The sequence below is a fragment of the Oncorhynchus mykiss genome, chromosome 3, assembly GCF_057628025.1.
Source record: "Oncorhynchus mykiss isolate SJ-2025 chromosome 3, ASM5762802v1, whole genome shotgun sequence".
NCBI classification, from domain to species: Eukaryota; Metazoa; Chordata; class Actinopteri; order Salmoniformes; family Salmonidae; genus Oncorhynchus; species Oncorhynchus mykiss.
The window spans coordinates 72616449-72639446 of NC_143024.1; the positions used below are offsets into that span (position 1 = coordinate 72616449).

General features: G+C 43.0%; 1 protein-coding gene across 1 annotated transcript in view; it reads right to left on the reverse strand.

Annotated features, from left to right (window-relative positions):
• The window catches only part of LOC110520307 (titin), a 176057-nt gene that overhangs the window by 66400 nt on the left and 86659 nt on the right, over positions 1 to 22998 (reverse strand). Inside the window, exons 121-164 of the mRNA XM_090230595.1 lie at positions 22870 to 22967; positions 22394 to 22562; positions 21891 to 22157; positions 21436 to 21702; positions 20926 to 21204; positions 20404 to 20812; positions 20121 to 20245; positions 19742 to 20008; positions 19382 to 19651; positions 18961 to 19263; positions 18537 to 18839; positions 18255 to 18442; positions 17932 to 18046; positions 17552 to 17836; positions 17291 to 17442; positions 16956 to 17103; positions 15766 to 15943; positions 15572 to 15693; positions 15177 to 15464; positions 14786 to 15082; positions 14487 to 14673; positions 14237 to 14352; positions 11681 to 11980; positions 11192 to 11491; positions 10980 to 11085; positions 10685 to 10881; positions 10225 to 10530; positions 9857 to 10135; positions 9374 to 9673; positions 8934 to 9236; positions 8359 to 8829; positions 7952 to 8254; positions 7503 to 7802; positions 7015 to 7311; positions 6407 to 6691; positions 5749 to 6042; positions 5358 to 5657; positions 4890 to 5198; positions 4399 to 4658; positions 3420 to 3849; positions 2916 to 3221; positions 2451 to 2632; positions 968 to 1097; positions 482 to 781 (exon numbers count right to left, since the gene is read on the reverse strand). Coding sequence (XP_090086721.1) covers positions 482 to 781; positions 968 to 1097; positions 2451 to 2632; positions 2916 to 3221; positions 3420 to 3849; positions 4399 to 4658; positions 4890 to 5198; positions 5358 to 5657; positions 5749 to 6042; positions 6407 to 6691; positions 7015 to 7311; positions 7503 to 7802; positions 7952 to 8254; positions 8359 to 8829; positions 8934 to 9236; positions 9374 to 9673; positions 9857 to 10135; positions 10225 to 10530; positions 10685 to 10881; positions 10980 to 11085; positions 11192 to 11491; positions 11681 to 11980; positions 14237 to 14352; positions 14487 to 14673; positions 14786 to 15082; positions 15177 to 15464; positions 15572 to 15693; positions 15766 to 15943; positions 16956 to 17103; positions 17291 to 17442; positions 17552 to 17836; positions 17932 to 18046; positions 18255 to 18442; positions 18537 to 18839; positions 18961 to 19263; positions 19382 to 19651; positions 19742 to 20008; positions 20121 to 20245; positions 20404 to 20812; positions 20926 to 21204; positions 21436 to 21702; positions 21891 to 22157; positions 22394 to 22562; positions 22870 to 22967 — 11091 coding nt within the window. The remainder of the gene's footprint in view (positions 1 to 481; positions 782 to 967; positions 1098 to 2450; positions 2633 to 2915; positions 3222 to 3419; positions 3850 to 4398; positions 4659 to 4889; positions 5199 to 5357; positions 5658 to 5748; positions 6043 to 6406; positions 6692 to 7014; positions 7312 to 7502; positions 7803 to 7951; positions 8255 to 8358; positions 8830 to 8933; positions 9237 to 9373; positions 9674 to 9856; positions 10136 to 10224; positions 10531 to 10684; positions 10882 to 10979; positions 11086 to 11191; positions 11492 to 11680; positions 11981 to 14236; positions 14353 to 14486; positions 14674 to 14785; positions 15083 to 15176; positions 15465 to 15571; positions 15694 to 15765; positions 15944 to 16955; positions 17104 to 17290; positions 17443 to 17551; positions 17837 to 17931; positions 18047 to 18254; positions 18443 to 18536; positions 18840 to 18960; positions 19264 to 19381; positions 19652 to 19741; positions 20009 to 20120; positions 20246 to 20403; positions 20813 to 20925; positions 21205 to 21435; positions 21703 to 21890; positions 22158 to 22393; positions 22563 to 22869; positions 22968 to 22998) is intronic.

A 22998-nucleotide genomic window follows, 5' to 3' on the forward strand; every position in this document is an offset into this window, starting at 1 on the left:
ATAAATATATCTGCTTGTGTAAATATGTCTTTGTCTGCAGCTTTTCCTAGTCATCCGTTTGAGTTTTAATTCTGTTTGTTTAGAGCCTACAGTATAATACAACATTATATCGTAAGTACTACACATGATAGAGAGATACTACAGTGTTATACATTATACATTTTACTGCAGTTTACTATAGAATTCTATAGTAAGTAATGTAGTATTCTATAGCAAACTGTAGTATTTATTCATGTGGGTATTATCATTACTACTGTGGTTAGGATTCGGCACTCTCACCGCCGCTGGTAACAAGGTAAAAATCTACCGTTCTGCCTCTGAACAAGGCAGTTAACCCACTGTTCCCTGGTAGCCCGTCAAGAATTTGTTCTTAACTGACTTGACGAGTTAATTATAAAAAATATGCTTTAATTCCAAAGTGACTTACATGAGTACTATTATGAGTACATATTTATTTGTTAGTAATTCATTTGTGACTTACAGATGGGGTCTCTTGCCCTAGCAGGCTCAGTGGTCTCAGTGAAAGGTCCCATTCCCAGACGGTTCTCTGCCCGCACACGGAACACATACTCCTGTCCCTCCAGCAGTCCCTCCACAACGTAGGCCTGGCTGAAACAGCACTGGTTTACTATGGTCCAAGCCTTTCCTGTCACATTCTTCTTCTCAATGAAGTAACTCTTGATCCTCTCGCCACCATCATTAGCAGGCAGTTTCCAGATCAGCCTCATGGTTGCTCTGGTGATGTCAGTCACTTTGAGCTCTCTAGGAGCACCAGGCACATCTGTAAACAGATGTCAAATATAACACAGACGTTAATATGTCTTCTATGAGAAGTGTTGGGTTTCTCATTAATGTTTTATGTCCTAAAAAACAATACACTTTTTGATATGAGCCTCCTTTTTGTATTTTCCCTGGCTTTGCACGTATCCATCCTTTCCACCATTAATTGCTTTTATACTGCACTTACCGAGAACATTGACTCTGACGTTGACATGTTTCTGTCCAGCCTTGTTCTTGGCTGTGATGGTGTATCTTCCAGAGTGGGTCCTCAAGCACACAGGTACAGTGATGTTTGAGGTAGTATCAGTAGATTCAATCTAAACAAAGGAAATTAAGTCATTAGTCCTGGTGAGAAAGATCAAATCAGGACATTTATACATCTTGGTCAGACAATGTGATTATTTTACTACTTATAACAAGGGTTATGTGTTACGTCCTTTCACCTTGATGCATGGTAGCTGTACAATGCCTTATAACAAGGGTTATGTGTTATGTCCTTTCACCTTGATGCATGGTGGCTGTACAATGCCTTATAACAAGGGTTATGTGTTATGTCATTTCACCTTGATGCATGTTAGCTGTACAATGCCTTATAACAAGGGTTATGTGTTACGTCCTTTCACCTTGATGCATGTTAGCTGTACAATGCCTTATAACAAGGGTTATGTGTTACGTCCTTTCACCTTGATGCATGGTAGCTGTATCTGGACAGTTTTATCTCAATCTCTTCATTCAAAGACTCAATCATGGACACACTTACTGACAGTTGTGGCTGCTTTGCGCAATGTATTGTTGTATCTACCTTCTTGCCCTTTGTGCTGTTGTCTGTGCCCAATAATGTTTGTACATGTTTTGTGCTGCTACCATGTTGTTTTGCTACCATGTTGTTGTCATGTTGTGTTGCTACCATGCTGTTGTCTTAGGTATCTATTTACGTAGTGTTGTGTTGTCTCTCTTGTCGTGATGTGTGTTTTGTCCTATATTTACATGTCATTTATTTAAAAAAAATTAAATCAATATCCCATCCCCTGTCCTGTCTTTGCCTTTTGGTAGGCCATCATTGTAAATAAGAATATGTTCTTAACTGACTTGCCTAGTTAAATAAAGATAGATAAATACATCTGTAATATGCATGTCAATCTCTTGGCTCAAAGTGGAGGAGAGATTGACTTCATCACTACTTGTATTTGTGAGAGGTATTGACATGTTGAATGCACCGAACTGTCTGTTTGAACTACTGGCACACAGCTCGGACACCCATGCATACCCGACAAGACATGCCACCAGAGGTCTCTTCACAATCCCCATGTCCAGAACAGACTATGGGAGGCTCACAGTACTACATAGAGCCATGACTACATGGAACTCTATTTCACTTCAAGTAACTGATGCAAGCAGTAAAAATAGATTTAAAAAACAGATAAAAATACACCTTTTGGAACAGCGGGGACTGTGAAGAGACACAAACACAGGCACAGACACGCACATACACACACACGATAACATGGATTTAGTGTTGTAGATATGTGGTAGTAGAGTAGTGGCCTGAGGGCACACACTTAATGTGTTGTAAAATATGTTGTGAATGTATTGTAATGTTTAAAAAATTGTATAACTGCCTTAATTTTGCTGGACCCCAGGAAGAGTAAATACAAATATAAATGCCTTACCTCTGAATCAACTGGAAGGACATGAAGGCGATTCTTCTTGTGGGTCTTTGCTGAACCAGTGTATTCCCAGGTCACCTTAGGAACGGGACGCCCTTTGATGGTGGCAGGGATTCTGAAGGCATGACCAGCTCGGACGCAGAGCAAATCTTCCACAATGCAATCGATAAGGATCTTCGGCCCCACTGTGACATAAAAAGGCATCATCAAAACAAAGAACAACAATAAACTTGTGACTACTGGTGAATACTTGTGAATACTTCACTCAAAAACTATATTTTTGTATTTTCTCCATCAATCCACTGTTAAAACAATTCCCAATAATGTTTGCATGTGTTTTGCATAATATGATTCGTCAAGGAAGGTTTTTGCTCGACTGAAAGTGCTTTATCTTGAAAACTTGACTGCTAACATGCATAAAAACATACCTTTTCAAATTAAAATGGATAAATAAGTAGGTCTAATTACCATGTACGTCCTCAATTAGTACTTCAGTCTTTGGACTTGGGTCAGACTCGCCGATGTCATTGACAGCTGTGACTCTGAACTTGTAGTGTTTCAGCTCTTTGAGACTTGGGACAGTGAGCTCTGTGGTCTCATGCAGAGTATCTAGATCTGTGATCCTGTTCCAGAAAGAGCTGCCTTCATCCTGGATCTCAACGATGTAACCCTTGATGGGGCTTCCCCCGTCTTTTTCAGGTGGAGACCATGTGAGGCTGACACTGTGCTTGGTTTTGTCTGCGACCTCTGGTGGTGCTGGCATGCCAGGTTTCACTGTGGGGCACAGAGGGAAAACATCAAGGTCACCAACTCTGGTCATTACAAGGTACTCCTGGGTCTCTCAATAGGGCACATACTTACATATTCTTCAATACATTTTCCAAAGCAGCTAAATTAATACTAATGTTATTTTTATTTCTATAAATATACATATTATATATAACCTGTAGAAAAAGGGAAAATTATACTTACTAAGAGGGTCCACTGCGTTTGCAGGATCGGAAGGTCCACTGGGGGGTCCAATACCGGCAATATTGACAGCCATGACACGGAACTCATATGCGGACCCCTCAATCATACGAACGACCAGGAACTCCCAGCCCTTAGGGGCGCGCTTGGTCACTGGGGCTTTATTCACCCGGGCCCAATAAGACGAACCTTTCTCCCTCTTCTCCAGCCAGTAGCCAGAGATAGTGGATCCACCGTTGTCTCGTGGAGGGTCCCATGTCACAAGCATGGAGGACCTGGTGTGCTCTGCGATCTTTGGTTTCTCTGGAGGACCAGGGAGTCCGTACAGATCCTTGATGACGGTGGCCTCTGTTTCGCAGGCGTCACTCTGTCCATACTTGTTCTCTGCTCTCACTCTGAACTGGTACTGGCTACCGGTTTCCAGATTCCAAACCTTAGAGAAGACATTTGGGAACATTGAGTAAATGATTAAAAGATTCAATTAAGTCCACTATAAGCATTCATGCTACTGTCTCAACATATTACAATCTTTGTTGTTTCTTTGATATAGAGAGAGACATAGCATATTATATGTCTCATTATTAAGGCCCATACATTAAAGTTCTTCACAAGCACCAAAAAGTTGAAAATAGACCGGGGCATTCCTAACCATACCCTACCTGAATAAATATGTTTGTTCAAGATATAGACCTGGTCCGAACTAACCCAAGGACAACCAGACCAATCCCCGTATAGACCCTGTCGCGTCCGGTCAGATCCAAGTGAGGGAAGCAGCAGAAAATAATTGTTTTAGCTATGTTATCAACCAGAGCTGTTAATGCGCGAGGGAAAGAGAAACAGAGCTGGTTTCAGGTATTCGGGAACAGGTGGACCAGTGAAGACCTCTACCATACATGCTTATAGCCTTGCTATGAAGCATTATAACTGCGGTGTTAACTCAAGTGTTACCAAACATAATATATTCAATCTGTTTTATACTGACCCCGAGTCGTTTCTCAATGATGCTGTTGGTGATCACCGTCCATACAGGAATGGGTCTTGGCTCAGATTTAGGCTTAGGCTCCTCATCCTCAGAATCCTCATATTCTTCTTCAGGTTCCACCTCAGGAAGAATGTCCAGCTTCTCAACGATGTAGTTAGTGAGCTCACTTCCTCCGTCGTCCTCTGGGGCGTCCCAGGTCAGCTTGCAGGACTCAGCCTTGATGTTACCAATATTCACATTCCTTGGTGGCAGAGGACGGTCTGTTAACAAGAGAGAGGATTAATATTATTACCCTTATAATGACAATGCAACAATTCAATGAAAAAAAGGTCAGACTACAGTAGACAGACTAAAATATTTTCTTTTTGCTAATTTGTATGGATATTTTCTTGCAGAAAAGTGAGCTAATGGCTTTGAGTTTACTGATTCATACTCACAGTGTCCAGAAAATGAAGAAAAGCAAACAACATACATAATATCAGACCACTTACCTAACACATTAACCTTGATGGTGTGACTAGCTGACCCAAGACGATTGGAGGCAGTCACTGTAAAGATGCCTTTGTCCAATCTGGCTGCTGCAGGGAAACTGAGCTTGGTGTTGGACTGGATTCTGTTGATCTCCTTGGTTTCCAACAACAGAGTCTCAGTGGGCTCTGCAATAATGACTTCATCCTTTAACCATTCAACCTTGGGCATTGGAAGACCAGTCACCTCAGCAGGGATTTCAATAGGCTCTCCCTTCTTGACAGTGATGGCATCTCCCTTGAAAGTCTTTAACATCCTCACAGTAGGAGGAACTGAAATAGAAGAAGCAACTCAGTGACAAGTTTATTCAATTCAATTCAGTCCAATTCAATTCAGTCCAATTAAAATCAACCAAGTCCAATTCAATTCAACATGTTTACTATTTTAGCATATAGGACAAATACCAAGACCATAGAACTCAGAGGACTAACCTTCATCATCTTGAATGACAATGGTGAGTGGAATTCCAGGTTCACTTGGTCCAATCAAATTGACAGCCTTGACACGGAACTCATACATAAACAGCTCCTCAAGGTTATCGACAGTCATGAAGAGGTCCTTGCACATCTCTGTGTTACAAGGCTCAAATGCTGGGGCATCGTGCTTCTTCTTCTCAACAAAGTAGCCCAAGATTGGACTGCCTCCATCGTTGCGGGGAGGTCTCCATGCAAGGCTGATGGAAGACTTTGTCCTCTCAGTGTAGTGGAACCTCTCAGGCGAAGTTGGTGGAGCTTCAATTAAAATATAGAGTGATTAACCTCTATTAATGATCTGACCTGCACAGAAACACATTTGCATGAATCAACAATATCTAGACATTACCTTTAGGATCCACTGCAGCAATAGGACCCAGATCAACAGGAGGGCCACAGCCAAACTTGTTCTTCGCCACAACTCGGAAGATGTACTCCTGTCCTTCAACAATACCCACAATCTCACACTTAGATGAGGGTGTCTCGATGGGCTGTCTCCACGTGTGCATCTTGGGATCTCTTCTCTCAATGATGAAGCCGGTCAGATCACTGCCACCGTCGTCATCAGGATCGGACCAGTTCAGAATCATCAGTTTCCTGGTTACCACCACAGGTTTCAGGTCCAGCACAGGCCCGGGAACATCTGACAGAGGACAGGTCAAAGTGTTACATCCAAGTACAATATGTGAGTAAGTAAGTAGGTAGCCTTGTCCGAGCCAGAATGGCCCATAGGTTAGGAGCCTATCTCCTGTATCTGCAGAGTGAAGTACACCCCCTGGAAAGGGTACTAGTCTTTCGCAGGCCAACAACATTTAAGGCGACATTATTACTCTTTGGATAATCCACAATATATGTTTTTATAGATGTTATTTTAACTATTAACAAACAAACTATTCATTAACCCTAATCCTAGCTTTACATCATCAAAGTACAACCAAATGTGAAACATGCCCAAAAATGGCATACTGTGATATCATAGCTAATAGAGAATTCATCAAAACTCTTACCCATGACATCAACCCTTGTCCATGTAGACTTGATTCCGCTGCTATTTCTTGCACTGATCTGGTACTTGCCAGGATCCTTTCTTGTGGCGGCCTTGATACTGAGAGTGCTTTCCTTTCCAACATTTTCTATCTGGACGTGGTCTTTGTCAGGTGGACCGTCATCTTTGGTCCATTTGATTTCTGGAGGAGGTTTACCAGTGACCAGGGCAGGCAGAATCAGTGGCTCCCCAGCTCTGATCATTACGCCATTCCTCACAGTGAGATCCAACTCTACCACTGGAGCCTCTGTAGACACAATCAACATTCAGTGACATTAGCTATGTTTTAATAATAATAATACACAGGACCTGTATATAGTGCTTTCAAAGACCCAAAATCACTTGAATATTCATGGAGGTTAATGAAGGGAGAACGACAATAGTAATGGCTGGAATGGAATGGAAGAGACAGTGGTATTTGATACTATTCCATTCATTTTGTTCCAGCGATTACAATGAGCCTGTCCTCCGATTCAATGTGACACCAATGCAGGCCACTGTTGTTAATGTATTAAGCATACGTTTGTTGTCATTGTTTTGAATAAGCTTTCTGATCATTGGTTACTGTACCTTTAGGATCTCTGACAAAGACTGATTCAGTCAAGCCAGGAGTTCCTTCACCAGCTCCATTGACTGCGATCACACGGACCAGGTACTTGGCTCCTTCTCTGACTCCATACACAGTGAAGGCCCGGGTCTTCCAGGGTCTCTCTGTGGAGCGGGACCAGTCATTGGTGCCTGCTAGGGTCTTGTCAACATGGTAGCCCAGGATGTCTCCACCTCCATTGGAGGCAGGAGGATCCCATTCCACATCAATGGAAGACTCAGTGGTGTCAAGGATTCTTGGGAACGGTGGTCCAGGTGGCACTATGGGACAAACACATCAACAATAACATATTGTATTTGATCATTGTTCGACAATGAAACTGAATCACAATTAATCATTGTGTTGTATTATATTGTATTGATTTTGTGCATTTTGTATGCTTAAATTCACAAAATTAATTTCCATGCAAATGGACAATAAAAGGCATGGTATCATAATATTGTTGACTTACAGATTGGATCCTGGCATGTCATGGGATCAGACGGGACGCTGAACTTCCCAGGCCCAGCTTGGTTCTCAGCAGCCACCCTGAAGATATATGTCAGACCCTCCAGTAGGCCTTCCACATTCATTTCTGTATCCTCCAAAATGACCCGGTTGACTCTGGTCCAATGGGTGCTGTTGATCTCACGACGCTCCACCCAGTAACCAAGGATGGGGCTGCCCATGTCGTTTGGCACCTCCCAGGTAACCAGCATGGAGTTGGCTGTGATGCCGTCAATCTCAGGCTTCTCTGGAGCCTCTGGTGGGTCTAGAATAAGAAGTGAACATCACAGTTGTAAGAACAAAGTACAATCACGACAAACCCAGACGTGCAAAACTGGTTGAACTGACATCATTATTTCAACCTGATTTTGAATGTTATAGACATGATAAAACTCTTAAAAATAAATTATTTACCAAATGGATCCTTGGCAATAATTGGCTTAGAGATACATGGTGGTCCAGGACCAAACTTGTTCTCAGCAGTGACACGGAAGATGTACTCCTTCTTCTCTATCAGTTTGGTCACGGGGTATCTACATCCTCTGAGCGTTGAGGTAACTGTGATCCATCCGATCTCCACCTTGGAGTTGTCCTTCCTTTCCAAGGTGTAGTTCAGGATCTCACTGCCACCATCATCCATGGGAGGATCCCACTTGCAGATGACAGAGTTATTCCTGATCTCCTCAAACCTGAAGTTGATTGCAGGACCAGGTGCATCTGTAAAAGGTAAAGTAAGAGGTTTTATATTACGTTTTCAAAATGCGTCAACAACACCAATAAATTAATGTAAAAAAAAATATTAATAAAATATTATATCTCACCTAGCACATTGACTTCACAAGTTGCAGAGGCAATACCATGGTCGTTCTCGACCTTGATAGTGTACACGCCATGGTCACCCCTGATGGTGTCCCTGACAATGCAAGAGGATTCTCCCCTCTTCTTGTCATGGATGGTGAGACGTTCCTGGAGGGTTGGGTAGTCAGGGAGTTCCTCCTCAGGCTCTTCATGGGCAGGCTCTGCAGCTGGAGCCTCAACCTCTCCCTCCTTGACTTCCTTCTTTTCTCCTTCCTTCACTTCCTTCTTTTCCTCCTTCTTCACCTCCTTCTTCTTAACTATGGGTTTCTCTGGTCTCTTCTTCATGGCTTCAGGTCTGATGACCACGTCGTTCCTATACCATGTGATTTGAGGGTATGGGGATCCAGAGATGTTGGCGTCCAGTCTGATCTCAGCACCTCTCTTAATGCTCATACCGGACTGCAGACTTCCACTGAGGAACACCTTGGGTGTTTCTGAAAAGAAAACAACCACATTTAGAAATGACAAATGACCTGTCTGAAAAATCGTATCATTGTTTTGAATTGTAACGGTTTGAATAAAATGTATCCTTCCTTACCAACAGAATCAGAAGCCTTCACCATTGGTGTGCTGCGTGATGGGTCGCTGACTCCGGCAGCATTCTCAGCTCGTACACGGAACTGGTATTGTTTTCCCTCCCTGAGATTCCTCACTGTGTAGGACAGCACAGGCACAAGGAAGTCGTTGCATCTTGTGAAGTTCTCATCACCCTTCATCATCATCTCCAGAACGTAGCCCATAATCTTGCAGCCCCCATCATACATAGGTGGTTTCCATGTGAGGGTGATAGTCTTAGAAGTAGGGTTGTGGGTCTCAACATCTAATGGAGGGTCAGGGCGCTCTGAAATATTGAACAAGGAACACTTAATAAATCCAATACAACTCTTTAGAAATGTTGTCTTGGAAAATATAATCATCAACTTCGAATTGGTTTTCATTTAAGGTGTTTCTTGGACACAAAATAAATATTTCACTCACGCTTCTGATCCTCTGCGATCACGGGGTTGCGGAGCTCAAGGTACTCCCCACCACCAATCTTGTTGACAGCTTTGACCCGGAAGTAGTACTCTCCATTGGGGATCAGATCCTTGACGGGCCAGCTGACTTTGTTCTCTCCAGCCATCATGTTGACATAGGTCCTCCGGCCTGCCTCTCTGCGCTGTAGCACATAGTGGAGAACAGGGCTGCCACCATCATAGTTGGGAGGATCCCAGGAAACCTTGCAAGAGCTCTTGGTGATTTCACTGGCAACAATGTCTTTGCAGGGACCGGGCAGGCCTGTCAAAACAAACATGGATATGAAGATTTGATCTTGATAGTTGTAGTATGCTGGTGCTAGTAAATCATATTTCTAATATTTTCAACCAAATAGAGTATTTATGTCAAATGTAATGATTACACTATTAGGGACACCATGGAATATGGAAGTAATAATATTATTTTATTTTGACACAAACGTACCAACAACTTTAACATTGATTGTTCCGCTGCTAGTTCCCAAGGAGTTCTCCAGTGTGACCTTGTACTGGCCGGCGTCTGCATGCAGACAGCTCTCGATCTCCAGGTGGCAGGAGAGGTACTCCTGTCTGAAGGTCATTCTTTCATCGTCCTTCAGCTCCTTTCCGTCTTTGTGCCAGGTGATCTTGGGTTTGGGCACTGCTCTGAATGGGATGGGGAGATGCCACTTCTCTCCCTCAATAATCACAATGTCCTTAGTCTGGAACTCAAGGATTGGGATGCCTTCAGGAGGGAAAAATATAGTATAATCAGATATCAGTATATAATATATCTCTGGAAATGGAAATATACATTATTGAAGGTTTACTTACAGTCAGAGTCCTTGGCATAGACCTTCTCAGAGATATCAGATGGCTCACTAACTCCAACAGAGTTTATGGCACGGACTCTCAGGACGTATTGTTTCTCTGGGATGATGCCCTCCTCTGTTTTGTATTTGAGCTCCTTGATTGGGCGAGAGTTGATTCTCATCCACTTCTCAGTACCAGCCTCACAGAGCTCGATATGGTAGCCAGTTACAGGGCTGCCACCAGTTCTCTCTGGTGGTCTCCAAGCAATACACAAATGGTCTCTGCTGGCTTCAGTGATGTGAAGCTCAATTGGAGGAGAGGGTACACCTATAAAAAACAATACAAAGCCAAGTATTATAACATTGCAGATGTGGGTTTCTTCGTTGGTAAATAGATGATCAATTATAAATCACTCATGCAAGTAAAACAAATTTAGCCATAAAACACAGTGTTTTTACTTTAAAAACAGAAAAAAACCCACCTGTTGGATCTTCAATAGCAATGATTTCTGTTGGTTCACTAGGGTGTCCAACACCGGCTTCATTCTCAGCACGAACCAGGAACTGAACCTCGGTTCCTTCAATGACATCTGTAACTCTGTACTTGCAGTCAGCACCTGAGGTCTTACCACACTTCACCCAGCGGGTACCCAGTTTCTCCTTCTTTTCAATTGAGTATCTAATAGAATCAAATATTCCCAAATGTTATAAACATGCTTATATGACAAAAGTACACTCTATGACACTCCTATAACACTAGAGTTGACCAAAGTTTACCTCAGAACTGGTTTGCCACCATCATTCTTGGGGGCGTCCCACTGCAAGTCAACATGTCTCTTTGACACTCCATGGACAGAAAGATTATATGGTGGTCCAGGGGTAGCTGAAAATAGGAAACAGTACTTAGAAATGGACTTAGCAACCTTTGCATGTTGTAAGTGAACACCAGTTACATACAGTAACACTATAAACAGTAACTATGATCTTACTGAAAGTATCTTTAGCCATAATGGAGTCTTCCAGTTCACAGAATTCACTGGGTCCAACAGCATTCTCAGCAGCCACACGGAACACATAGAGGGAGCCCTCATTCAGTGGAGTGACCGTGTACTTCAGCTCCTTCACAGTAGTGTCCACTGCCTGCCAGCCCTTACGCCTGACATCCCTCTTCTCAACAATGTAGTTGGTGATGGGTGAACCACCATCCTTCTCTGGTACTGTCCACTTCAGCTCAGCACTGTTACTGGAAATGTTGATGACATCCAACCAGCGTGGGGGTGTAGGAGGATCTGGAAAATGAATGCGTCATCATCAACCATCTACTCAGTCAACCAACCATGACACACTGAACCGCTTCAGATGGAAATGATCTCAGTCTGTGTGTCACAAATGACACCCTATTCCCTATATAGTATACTACTTGTGACCATAACGTTAAAGGGAATAGGGTGCCATTTGGAACGCAGTCAGCTACTTACTGAGTCTCTCCTTGCACAGAACTGGATCGCTAGGCTCGCTGGGCTCACTCTCCCCAGCGATATTGACTGCAATGACCCTGAAGGAGTACTCCTGTCTATCCATCAGGCCTCTCAGGAAGTGCTCCAGGATATTGATTCCTTCTGAAACACGAACCCACTGCTCAGTTCCACTCTTCAGGAGCTCAATGATGTAGCCCTCGATCTTGGCACCACCGTCATGCTCAGGCTTGGTCCACTGTAGGAAGGCAGAGGTCTTGGCCACGTCTTTGACGGTTGGCTTACCAGGAGCCCATGGAGGATCTGTAGGAAAATAAGACATGTTGTTTTGGTTAACAACATTACATTGCATAAATGATTAATGGTCTGTTGATTAAATACAATATATATATATAAAAGTATGTGGACACACCTTCCAATTAGTGGATTTGGCTATTTCAGCCATGCAATCTCCATAGACAAACATTAGAAGTAGAATGGCCTTACTGAAGAGCTGTGACTTTCAATGTGGCACCGTCATAGGATGCCACCTTTCCAACAAGTCAGTTCGTAAAATTGCTGCCCTGCTAGAGCTGCCCCGGTTAAAAACTTCTTAGGGCAAGGCCCTTTTTCTCTCAATTTCCGCCTGAATGACGTGCCCAAAGTAAACTGCCTGTTACTCAGGCCCTGAAGCCAGGATATGCATATAATTAGTACCATTGAAAAGAAAACACTTTGACGTTTTTTTAGAAATGTTAACATAATGTAGGAGAATATAACAAAATAGATATGGTAGGAGAAAATCCAAAGGAAAACCAACCAGATTTTTTCTTTTTTTGAGAAACCATGGTCTTACAATGTCAAGTATAAGGGCATACTGGAAATTAGCTCCCAGGATGCAATTCCTATGGCTTCCACAGGGTGTCATCAGTCTATGTTCAAGGTTTCAGGCTTGTAACTTCCAAAACAAATAAGAAATATCAGTTTTAGTAGAGGGACACAGACTTGGATATTCGTGTTTGCTCGCACTATGAAGACAGGACATCTGCTAAAATCGGTTTCCTTTTGAACATACTTCTTTCCGTAAGAAATATTATAGTTTGATTACATTTTAGGGTACCTGAGGAGTAAATCAAAACGTATGTTGACTTGTTGAAACAAGGTTTAGGGGTAGATTTTCGGATTCCTTTCTCTGCATGTTGAATGAGTGGATTACTCAAATCGATGGCTCCGACTTTTTGGGATATAAAGAAGGATTTTACCTAACAAAACAACACTACATGTTATAGCTGGGACCCTTTGGATGACAAATCAAAGGAAGATTTTCAAAAAGTAAGTGAATATTTAATCGCTATTTGTGAATTTATGAAACCTGTGCCGGTGGAAAAATATTTTGATGTGGGGCGCCATCCTCAAACAATCGCATGGCATGTTTTCGCTGTAATAGCTACTGTAAATTGGACAGTGCAGTTAGATTAACAATAATTTAAGCTTTCAACCGATATAAGATACTTATATCTACCTAAATGTTTAATATCCATAATTTGTATGATTATTTATTTGAATTGTGCACCCTCCAGTTTCACCGGAATTTGTCCCGCTAGCGGGACGCTGAGCACTAAAGTGTTGTTATTGTGAAGTGGAAGCGTCAAGGAGTAGCTCAGCCGCGAAGTGGTAGGTCAGACAGGCTCACAGAACAGGACCGCCGAATGCTGAAGCACGTAGTGCGTAAAAATTGTCTGTCCTTGGTTGCAACACTCACTTCCGAGGTCCACACTGCCTCTGGAAGCAACATCAGCACAATAACTGTTCGTTGGGAGCTTCATGAAATGGGTTTCCATGGTCGAGCAGCTGCACGCAAGCCTAACATCATCATGCGCAATGCCCAGATTTGGCTGGAGTGGTGTAAAGCTTGCCGCCATTGGACACTGGAGCAGTGGAAATGCGTTCTCTGGAGAAATGAATCATGCCTCACCATTTGGCAGTCCGACGGACGAATCTGGGTTTGGAGGATGCCAGGAGAACGCTACCTACCCCAATGCATAGTGCCAACTGTAACATTTGGTGGCTGAGTAATAATGGTCTGTTTTTCATGGTTCGGGCTAGGCCTCTTAGTTCCAGTGAAGGAAAGTCTTAATGCTACAGCATACAATGACATTCTAGACGATCCTGTGCTTCCAGCTTTGTGGAAACAGTTTGGGGAAGGACCTTTCCTGTTTCAGCATGACAATGACCCTGTGCACAAAGAAAGGTCCATACAGAAATGGTTTGTTGAGATCGGTGTGGAAGTACTGGAGTGCACAGAGCCCTGACCTCAACCCCATCAAACACCTTAGGGATGAATTGGAATGCCGACTGCGAGCCAGGCCTAATTGCCTAACATCGGTGCCCAACCTCACTAATGCTCTTGTGGCTGAATGGAAGCAAGTTCCCGCAGCAGTGTTCCAACATCTAGCCTTCCCAGAAGAATGGAGGCTGTTTAGCAGCAAAGGTGGGGCCAACTCCATATTAATGCCCATGATTTTGGAATGAGATGTGTCCACATACTTTTGGTAATATAGTGTATGTTGGATGTATTACCAATAGGATCCTTGACCAAGATCTGGTCAGTTTCCTTGCTTGGTTTTCCAGGTCCGGCGAGATTCTCAGCCAAGACTCTGAACTTATACTTCTTCCTTGTGGGTAGTCCTTTGACTCTGCAAATCAGGAACAATCACAAAATCAACACCACCATCAAATGAATAGCTACAACCAGAAATTAAATCAACACTGTCATTACTGCCTTCAATGACGAAAATGTTTATTAACTAAATGTATTCTAACGTCTTACTTGAATGTTGTGTCTCTGATTGGGATCTTGTTGCATCTGATCCATCTGTTCTGGTCTGGTTCAAACCTCTCAACCCAGTACCCAGTGATAGGACTACCACCATCCTCTTCAGGCTCATACCAATTCAGAGTCAGGCCATCTTTAACAATATCAGAAGGCTCCAGCTTAGTTGGCGCACCAGGAGAATCTGAAAACAACAGTTACAGACAATTTTAGCAACAAGCCAGAAAACAAAATAATGCTCTAAAGGAAATACAATGATATTGCTTTGACTAAATACAAACATAAACTTAACATACCAAAGGCATATCTGGCAATGATTGGCATATGTTCCGCTGGCACACCAATACCAAACTGGTTCTCAGCAAACACTCTGAAGATGTATTCCTTGAAAGCTGTCAGGTTGAGGGCCTTGAAGTTGGTCTCTTTGACAGTGGAGGAAAGCTTGTGCCAGATCTCGCTTTCTGCGGCTCTGCTCTCCACTATGTAGTTAGTGACCTTTGCACCTCCGTCATCTCTGGGAGGGTTCCAGGCCAGGAAACAGGACTTGTTGGTGATCTCAGAGATATCAAATGCAGCTGGAGGACCAGGCTTATCTGTTCAAGACAAATAGAAAACAATGTCAGAACATTAAAGAACACACTTTTAAACAAATGTTTCCTCACAAATAAAGGTGACAAAATATGATACCTAGAATGTTGACGTCAACGGTTGCAGTAGCACGGCCACAGCTGTTGTGTGCTTCAATGATGTAGGTAGCTGTGTCCTCTCTTGTTGTCTTGCTGATAGTAACAACGGAGTGACCAGGCTTGTCATCAATAGAAACTCTATCGTCACCCTTCAGAACCATGTCACCCTTGGTCCATTTCACTTTAGGTACGGGCTTTCCAAGAACATCAGCTGGAAGCTCAATCTTAGAGCCAGCTTTGGCGGTCAGTCCAGCAAGACATTTGACATCCAGAAGAATCTCTGGGGGGTCTGTGAGATTATACAGAAAATGTGTTATACTGATGATACAGAAACCAATTTCAGCCACTATGCAAGATGTTACATATACAGACATGGAGCATTTACGCAAAACATACCTTTAGGATCAACAGCCAAAATCTCATCTGTAGCCTTGCAGGGTTTGCTGGCACCCAGTCTGTTCAAGGCCTTCACGCGGTAGGCGTACCACTGTCCCTCAATGAGACCAGTCACTTGCAATCTAAGAGAAGTAAGTTAGCCTTTCAAAACAAAACAAAAATGTCTTAGAGATTTTTTCTCTGGTTCTACTTACTTCAACTCAGGGACCTGATCTCCGCAGGACTCCCACTTGTCTGTGCCACGCTGGCACCTTTCTATGTTGTAGCCCTTGATTCCAGTGCCGCCGTCCCACTTGGGTGGTTCCCAGGTCAGGAAGATGCCAGAAGCTGACTTGTCCCTCCATTTCAGGTTCTCAGGTGGGTCTGGCACGGCTTGAATTCAAAAGACAGGCATGTCAATGATTCAGAAGAGTTATAATTCAAAAGACAGGCATGTCAATGATTCAGAAGAGTTCTAATTCAAAAGACAGGCATGTCAATGATTCAGAAGAGTTCTAATTCAAATGACAGACTTGTCAATGATTCAGAAGAGTTCTAATTCAAAAGACAGGCATGTCAATGATTCAGAAGAGTTCTAATTCAAATGACAGACTTGTCAATGATTCAGAAGAGTTCTAATTCAAATGACAGACTTGTCAATGATTCAGAAGAGTTCTAATTCAAATGACAGGCCTGTCAATGATTCAGAAGAGTTCTAATTCAAATGACAGGCCTGTCAATGATTCAGATTAGTTCTAATTCAAATGACAAACATGTCAATGATTCAGAACAGGTCTAATTCAAATGACAGGCCTGTCAATGATTGTGAACCGCTAGAACTCAAATTACAGGTATGTAATTTGCCAGCAGCATACCACCCTGCATACCACTGCTGGTTTGCTTCTGAAGCTAAGCAGGGTTGGTCCTGGTCAGTTCCTGGATGGGAGACCAGATGCTGCTGGAAGTGGTGTTGGAGGGCCAATAGGATTTCCTCTGGTCTAAAAAAATGTCCCAATGGCAGTGATTGGGGACACTGCCTTGGGTGGGACATTAAAACGGGTGTCCTGACTCTGAGGTCATTAAAGATCCCATGGCACTTATTGTAAGAGTAGGGGTGTTAACCCTGGTGTCCTGGCTAAATTCCCAATCTGGCCCTCAAACCATCACGGTCACCTAATAATCCCCAGTTTACAATTGGCTCATTCATCCCCCTCCTCTCCCCTGTAACTATTCCCCAGGTTGTTGCTGCAATTAGAGAATGTGTTCTCAGTCAACTTACCTGGTAAAATAACAGATAAATAATGTCAATAACTGAGAAAAGTTTGAATTCAAATGACTCTTATGTCAATTATTGAGACGTCAAAACAATGGATTGAGTGCACAGCATAGGCATTGTACTACTTACTGGCAGGGGAGGACACATTGACTGGCTCGTCAATGTAGGCAGGCTCTCCTGGGCCACACTTGTTGCAGGCAGTAACCCTGAACAGATACTCTTTACCCTCAACGACATCAGTGACAGTGAACTCCTGGTCTTGAACACCAGTGATCACCTGGGGAAAGACAGTTAGTGGCATGTGTTATTACATTTATAATAATCTTATTTCATGTTTAAAAAGGTATAAGCTGTGGCCAAAGATAGACTACCAAAGATTGTTCCAGCCTTATGTCCCAACTGGAAAAGTAAGTAATTTCACATGTGTATTGCTGTGTGGTTTAAAGACTTATGTTCATCCATACCTTGACCCAGGTCTTGCGGGATACGTCACGTTTCTCAATCTGGTAGCCAGTCAGAGGGCTTCCTCCATCATGCTCTGGCGCCTCCCACATCAGGTGCACATGCTGTCTGGTCACCTCAGCAACCTTGAAGTCTTTTGGTGCACTTGGGGATGCTAAAAAAATTGAAAAAAGAGGGATATGAAGGGAAAAGAAAGAATTGCAGTTGACAATATCAAGATACAGTATGTTGTGTTTCACCACAAAGCTCATCACGTCACTTACCGATAACGTTGACTTCAATCTCTCCGGAGCAACTGGTAATATCATTCTCCAGAGTAAGAGTGTATACACCTCTGTCTGGACGCACACTTGGAGTGATGGTCAGTTCTACGTAGGTACTCTTTGTAATCATGGACACACGTTCACCAGCAGTGAGTTCCTTATCAGCGAAGCTCCACTTTGCGTTTGGTGTGGGATATCCAGAGATAGGGACACGGATAGTAAGGGGATAAGGAACAATGACCTCCAGGCCATCCTTGAATCCACTCAGGTCCATTGTGGGGCCAACTGAAGATAGAAAATAATGACCATTGTTATGACAAATGCACAACATTTAAAATGATGTATGTCTTCAAGGTTAGTGAAAAGAGAACCAAATGTACCATGTGTATCATCAGCCAGCATGGGTCCCAGTGTGTTGGATGGGTCAGACACTCCAGCTGCATTCTCAGCCATCACCCTGTAGTTGTATTTTTTGCCATATTTCAGGCCAGATATCTGAGGAAAATATGGAAGAGCAGTATTCTGAGTTGAGATACGTGTAAGCAATTTAAGCATACATTTAGACAATTTAGTAAATTGATGTCAATGGGAGACTTGCATTCAAGTCAGAATACAACACAAAATGTATGATAATTATACTGCAAATATTATATGAAATCTCCAAGAAACCATTTAGGAGCTTTTCATCTTATAGGATAAATACCTTGTAGGTGAGATCCTGGCAGAGCCTGGCGTTGCATCTGAGCCAATGGTCTGTTTCGTCCTCACATCTCTCAATGATGTAGCCAGTGATCGTGCTGCCTCCATTCTTCAATGGGATCTCCCATGTCAGCTGGACTGAGTTCTTGTTCTGCTCTGAGGGTACCAGGTTCTGTGGTGGGCTTGGCCTCTCTGGAATAACAAAAACAAACATGTTTGTATGTTAAAACAGTTCATGTATTTCATTAATAACATTTCAGCAACTTTCAGAACTGAAATAACTTACCAATGGGGTCCATGATCTTAACCGGATTGGTAGCAGCACTTGGTTTGCCAATGCCAGCCTTGTTTTCAGCCTTGACACGAAAGATGTATTCCTTGTTCTCAATGACGTCATTGATGATTGCGCTGCGATCTGTTGCTTTACTGATCATTGCCACAGCCCACTTCACAGAGGTCCTGTCACGGGACTCAATGATGTAGGATGTGATCTCAGACCCTCCATCAGACACTGGTTTTTCCCAAGAGACTGTGGCACCAAACTTACTCACGTTTCCAACACTCACATCCTGAGGAGCATCAGGCACATCTGAAATATAAAGCCAGGTTGTAATTCACTTTTCTGGTCGGCAGTTCATTGTTGGAACCAGTTACGTTTGAATAATGATACTGCACGAGGTGATTATTACAATATCAAATAGTTTGCTTACCAAACTTGTTCTTGGCATAAACACCAGGTTTCTCTGTCTCAACATTTGGTCCACTACCCACTCTGTTGCGAGCACAAACACGGAATAAGTACATGGATTCCCTCTGGAGTCCGGTCACAGTGTATTCTGGAGCGTCAGAGCGGTCAGTTGCAAGAGTCCATGTCTTGCGCTTGACATCACGCCTCTCCACCACGTATGTAATGATCTTGCTGCCACCATCGCTCTCTGGCTCTTCCCAGACCAGGCTGACCTCACCGTCGGCGGTGTCAACCACGTGAAGGCTCTTCACGGGTCCAGGGACATCTGTGGGAGGCAAAAATACATGAATAAATGGAATCCATATGAACAACAACAAATTCCAAGAAAAATGTCCTTTCCCGTTATCCATTCAAATACCAGAGTGGATTGAAAGGCAACTTACCAATGACATCCAGATTAATGAATGCCTCTCCCTGTCCGTGTTTGTTCTTGATGATAACCTTGTAACGTCCCTGATCGGACTTCTTAGGGTCCTTCAGCCTGTACTCTGTGCTGTCCCCAACGGTGTGGATGTTGTCCTTGGGCAGGCTGACGTTATCATAGAACCACTCAGCCTCAGCTTTAGGATACGCGCTGTAGGGCACGAACATGACGATGGGCTTTCCAGCGTCTGTTACTAAGCTCTGATCCATAGTCTTGATATTTGGCTTAGCTGTAGAGGAATAAACAATTATAAGATCAAATAATAAAACGATTGATTTATTGTGGAATCGGAGAGGATATGAAGCCTATGATGACATACCTGCCAGTTCCAGCTTGGCTCTGGCATCCTTGTCTTTGGCGATGATTCTGTACTCTCCCTGGTCACGAGGCCTGATCTCACACACCTGGAGTCTGTGGATCTTGCCCTCGCTCATCATCTGGTACTTGTCACCCTGGACAATGGTCATGTTGTTCCTCAACCATTTGACCTCAACTCTGTCTTTGTTGAGCTCCACCTCAAACACAATATCAGAGCCTGGAGGCTCAAACACATCCTGAGGTGGTCTGACAATCTCAACTGCGGTCTCTGGAATAAAGATTACACAAGAAATTGAATTTGTGAAACATGAATTCATACAGAACGGTTAGAAAAATGGACTCACACAAACAGAATCATAGAATGAATTCAAGAGGCTTGCCTTCAACAAAGAGTTGGGCATGTGATCTCCTTTCATCGACGCCACAAGAATATTCACACTCATCATCTGGTCTGCACTCCTTGATACGCAGCCTGCAGGTCTTGCCCTCTTTTTCAAAGATGTACCTTGCAAAAAAACAAACGGATAATGTTACAATACACTTTTCTGTATTTAATGAAAATCCTGGGGTGGCCCTTAGGGGCAAATTAGCTTTTAAGATTTAGTTTCAGTGTCAATAAAGCGACAGTGACCGTGCCTCATAGCAGTCTAAAGGTTTTCCTACCTGGGTCCCTCTCTGATCTCACGTCCATTCCTGTACCATTTCACCTCAGCCTTCTCCTTGGTGAGTTTGCAGGTGAACTCAGCATCCTCAAACTCAGTGATGGTCTGGTCTTTGAGTTGTGCGGAGAAGTCAGTGGGGGCTTCGCTGATGATCATCTCAGCTGTAGATTTGTCATCACCAGCCATGACGGTGTATTCACCCTCATCAGCGAGAGTACAGTCCTTGATGGTCAGTGTGTGCTTGTATTGGTCCACCCTGTAGAGGATGCGTTTGCTGAGTGTGATCTCCTGACCAGCCTTCATCCATTTCAGAGTAACCTTCTGCCTGTTGACCTTGCAAGAGAAGCTAACAGTCTTCTTTTCCTGTGTGTCACAGTCCTCAAGAGGTACAATGATCTTCAGACTCTCCTCTGTTGACAAAACAAAGAAATCAGTTAGTCATGTAGCTCAATTCAAACAAAAATAAGACATACTACTACATCAAATTAGCCATTGGTCAAATTGATAACAAAAATGTGTTCACCTTTTACAGTAAGTTTGCCAGAGCTCTTGGCATGTTCACCACGGTGGTTTGTCAATGTAATAGTATAGTTCCCTTCATCTGACTTCTCAGCATCCTTGATCCTCAGAGAGAACACGTTGTCTTTCTGGATCATGACGAACTTGCTGCTCTCAAACATGGTCTCATCGTTCTTCAGCCACTTAGCTTTTGCTCCCTCAGAGTTCACCTCACAGTTGAAGACCATCTCTTGTCCCTCTTTAGCTTCTGTATCTTTGATCGGTGTAATGATCCTGAGTTTTTCTGTGGAAATCAAAGTGAAAGAAACACAAGTTAGTAGGTCGAATTAATAATTTCCCCAAGGTTGCCTCTAAGAAAATCTTAGAAGAATATTACTTTATTGTCCAATTGTACTGTACATGGAGGTTAAACGGAAAATGTACTTTATCGCAACCACTCCGAAAGACACATACTGTACACATACATGTTGGAGAGGTTGAAATAGAAAAGAAAACAAACATATTGATGACATACCAAGAACAAGCAGGTCAGCTGTAGCTCTGGTGGTACCAATAAGGGCAACATAGGCTCCCTCATCCTTGGGTTCAGAGTTCTTGATAACAAGTATTCTTCTCTTGCCATCACAGACAATGTCGTACTTGTCCCCCTTTTCTAGCTCCTGATTATCCTTCATCCATTTGACAATGAATGTGTCTTTAGAGACTGAGCAAACAAACTCAGCCTTTTCTCCCTCAACCACCTCCTGACTCTGAGGCTTGGCGATAAACTCAGCAGCCAGTTCTGGAAGAACAAAAACAGATTAGTGTATATGCTCTCATTTTCCACAAATACTTTTATCTGCATCCCTTGATTTGGTTTTCATAATAGTACTGTCAGTGTGGAGCCCCTACCCAGGATATTTAATTTCTCCACCGGACAAAGATCTTTAACTGACTAAATTAAACAGAGCTCATGTCTGATTTCATTACCATTTATTTTCAGGTTTCCAGTTGTCTGTGAGCTAGACAATTTGCAATGGTACTCTCCAGCATCATCTGTTTTGAGATCCTGAATGATGAGTATCCTCTTCCTGCCATCTACGATTTGATCGTATCTTCCTCCCTCTGGAAGTTCCTGGTCTCCTTTATACCATATGACATCAGCTTCGGCCTTTGACACTTCACAAATCATCTTCACGCTGTCTGTTTCTGTTCCCTCCACGTTAGACAGGTTCCTGGTGAACCTAGCCTCTTCCTCTGCAAAGGAAATACAATATAACCATTAAGTCAATACATTATGATAAGTCGATTATAGTATATAACATTAAAATGAATTTATTTGCTGTGTCCCAAATGGCACCCTATTCTCTATATAGTGTACTACTTTTGACCAGGGCCCACGTAGGGATCTGGTCAAAATAAGTGCACTATATAAGGAATAGGGTGCCATTTGGGATTCACCCTTTGAGGCAGAGAAAGTATGCCAGACTCACCAATGACTGTAAGCATGCCGGAGGATTTGGAGACCTTTGCATCACATTCATATTCTGCTTCATCATCGAATACTGATTTGTGGATGATGAGGATGTGTTGGCGACCTTTGGCAATTATTTCATATTTCTTTCCCTTTCTGATTTCACTGCTGTCCTTCAACCAACGGACCTGTTTCCAGAAACAGAGGACATTACAATGACGGTACAATAATGTTAAGATGTACTGATCCAGACTATGAAGGAAACAATTAAGGGAGTAAAATGCAACAGCAGTGTAAAAGGTTGAAAAACAGTGGAAGACAGGAAACACAACCAAGTCTCAGTCTCAATATCATGTTTTGTAACTCCACATGCAACTATATTATATTGTTATACAAATAAGAAGGTGTGTTTGAATGTGCATTTGAAAACAAGAGGTGTGTGCATGTGTTGTGTGGGGGTTGGGAGGTAGGGGGTGAAGGGTCAGGAATCAATACCTTGACATTTTCGCGAGATACTTCACATTCAAATCTGGCAGAGTCCTTTTCTTTGACCTCAACATCATGGAGTGGCGTAGAGAACTCCACATGTGGAGCTGTAAGAACACAAGTCATAGTATTAACACA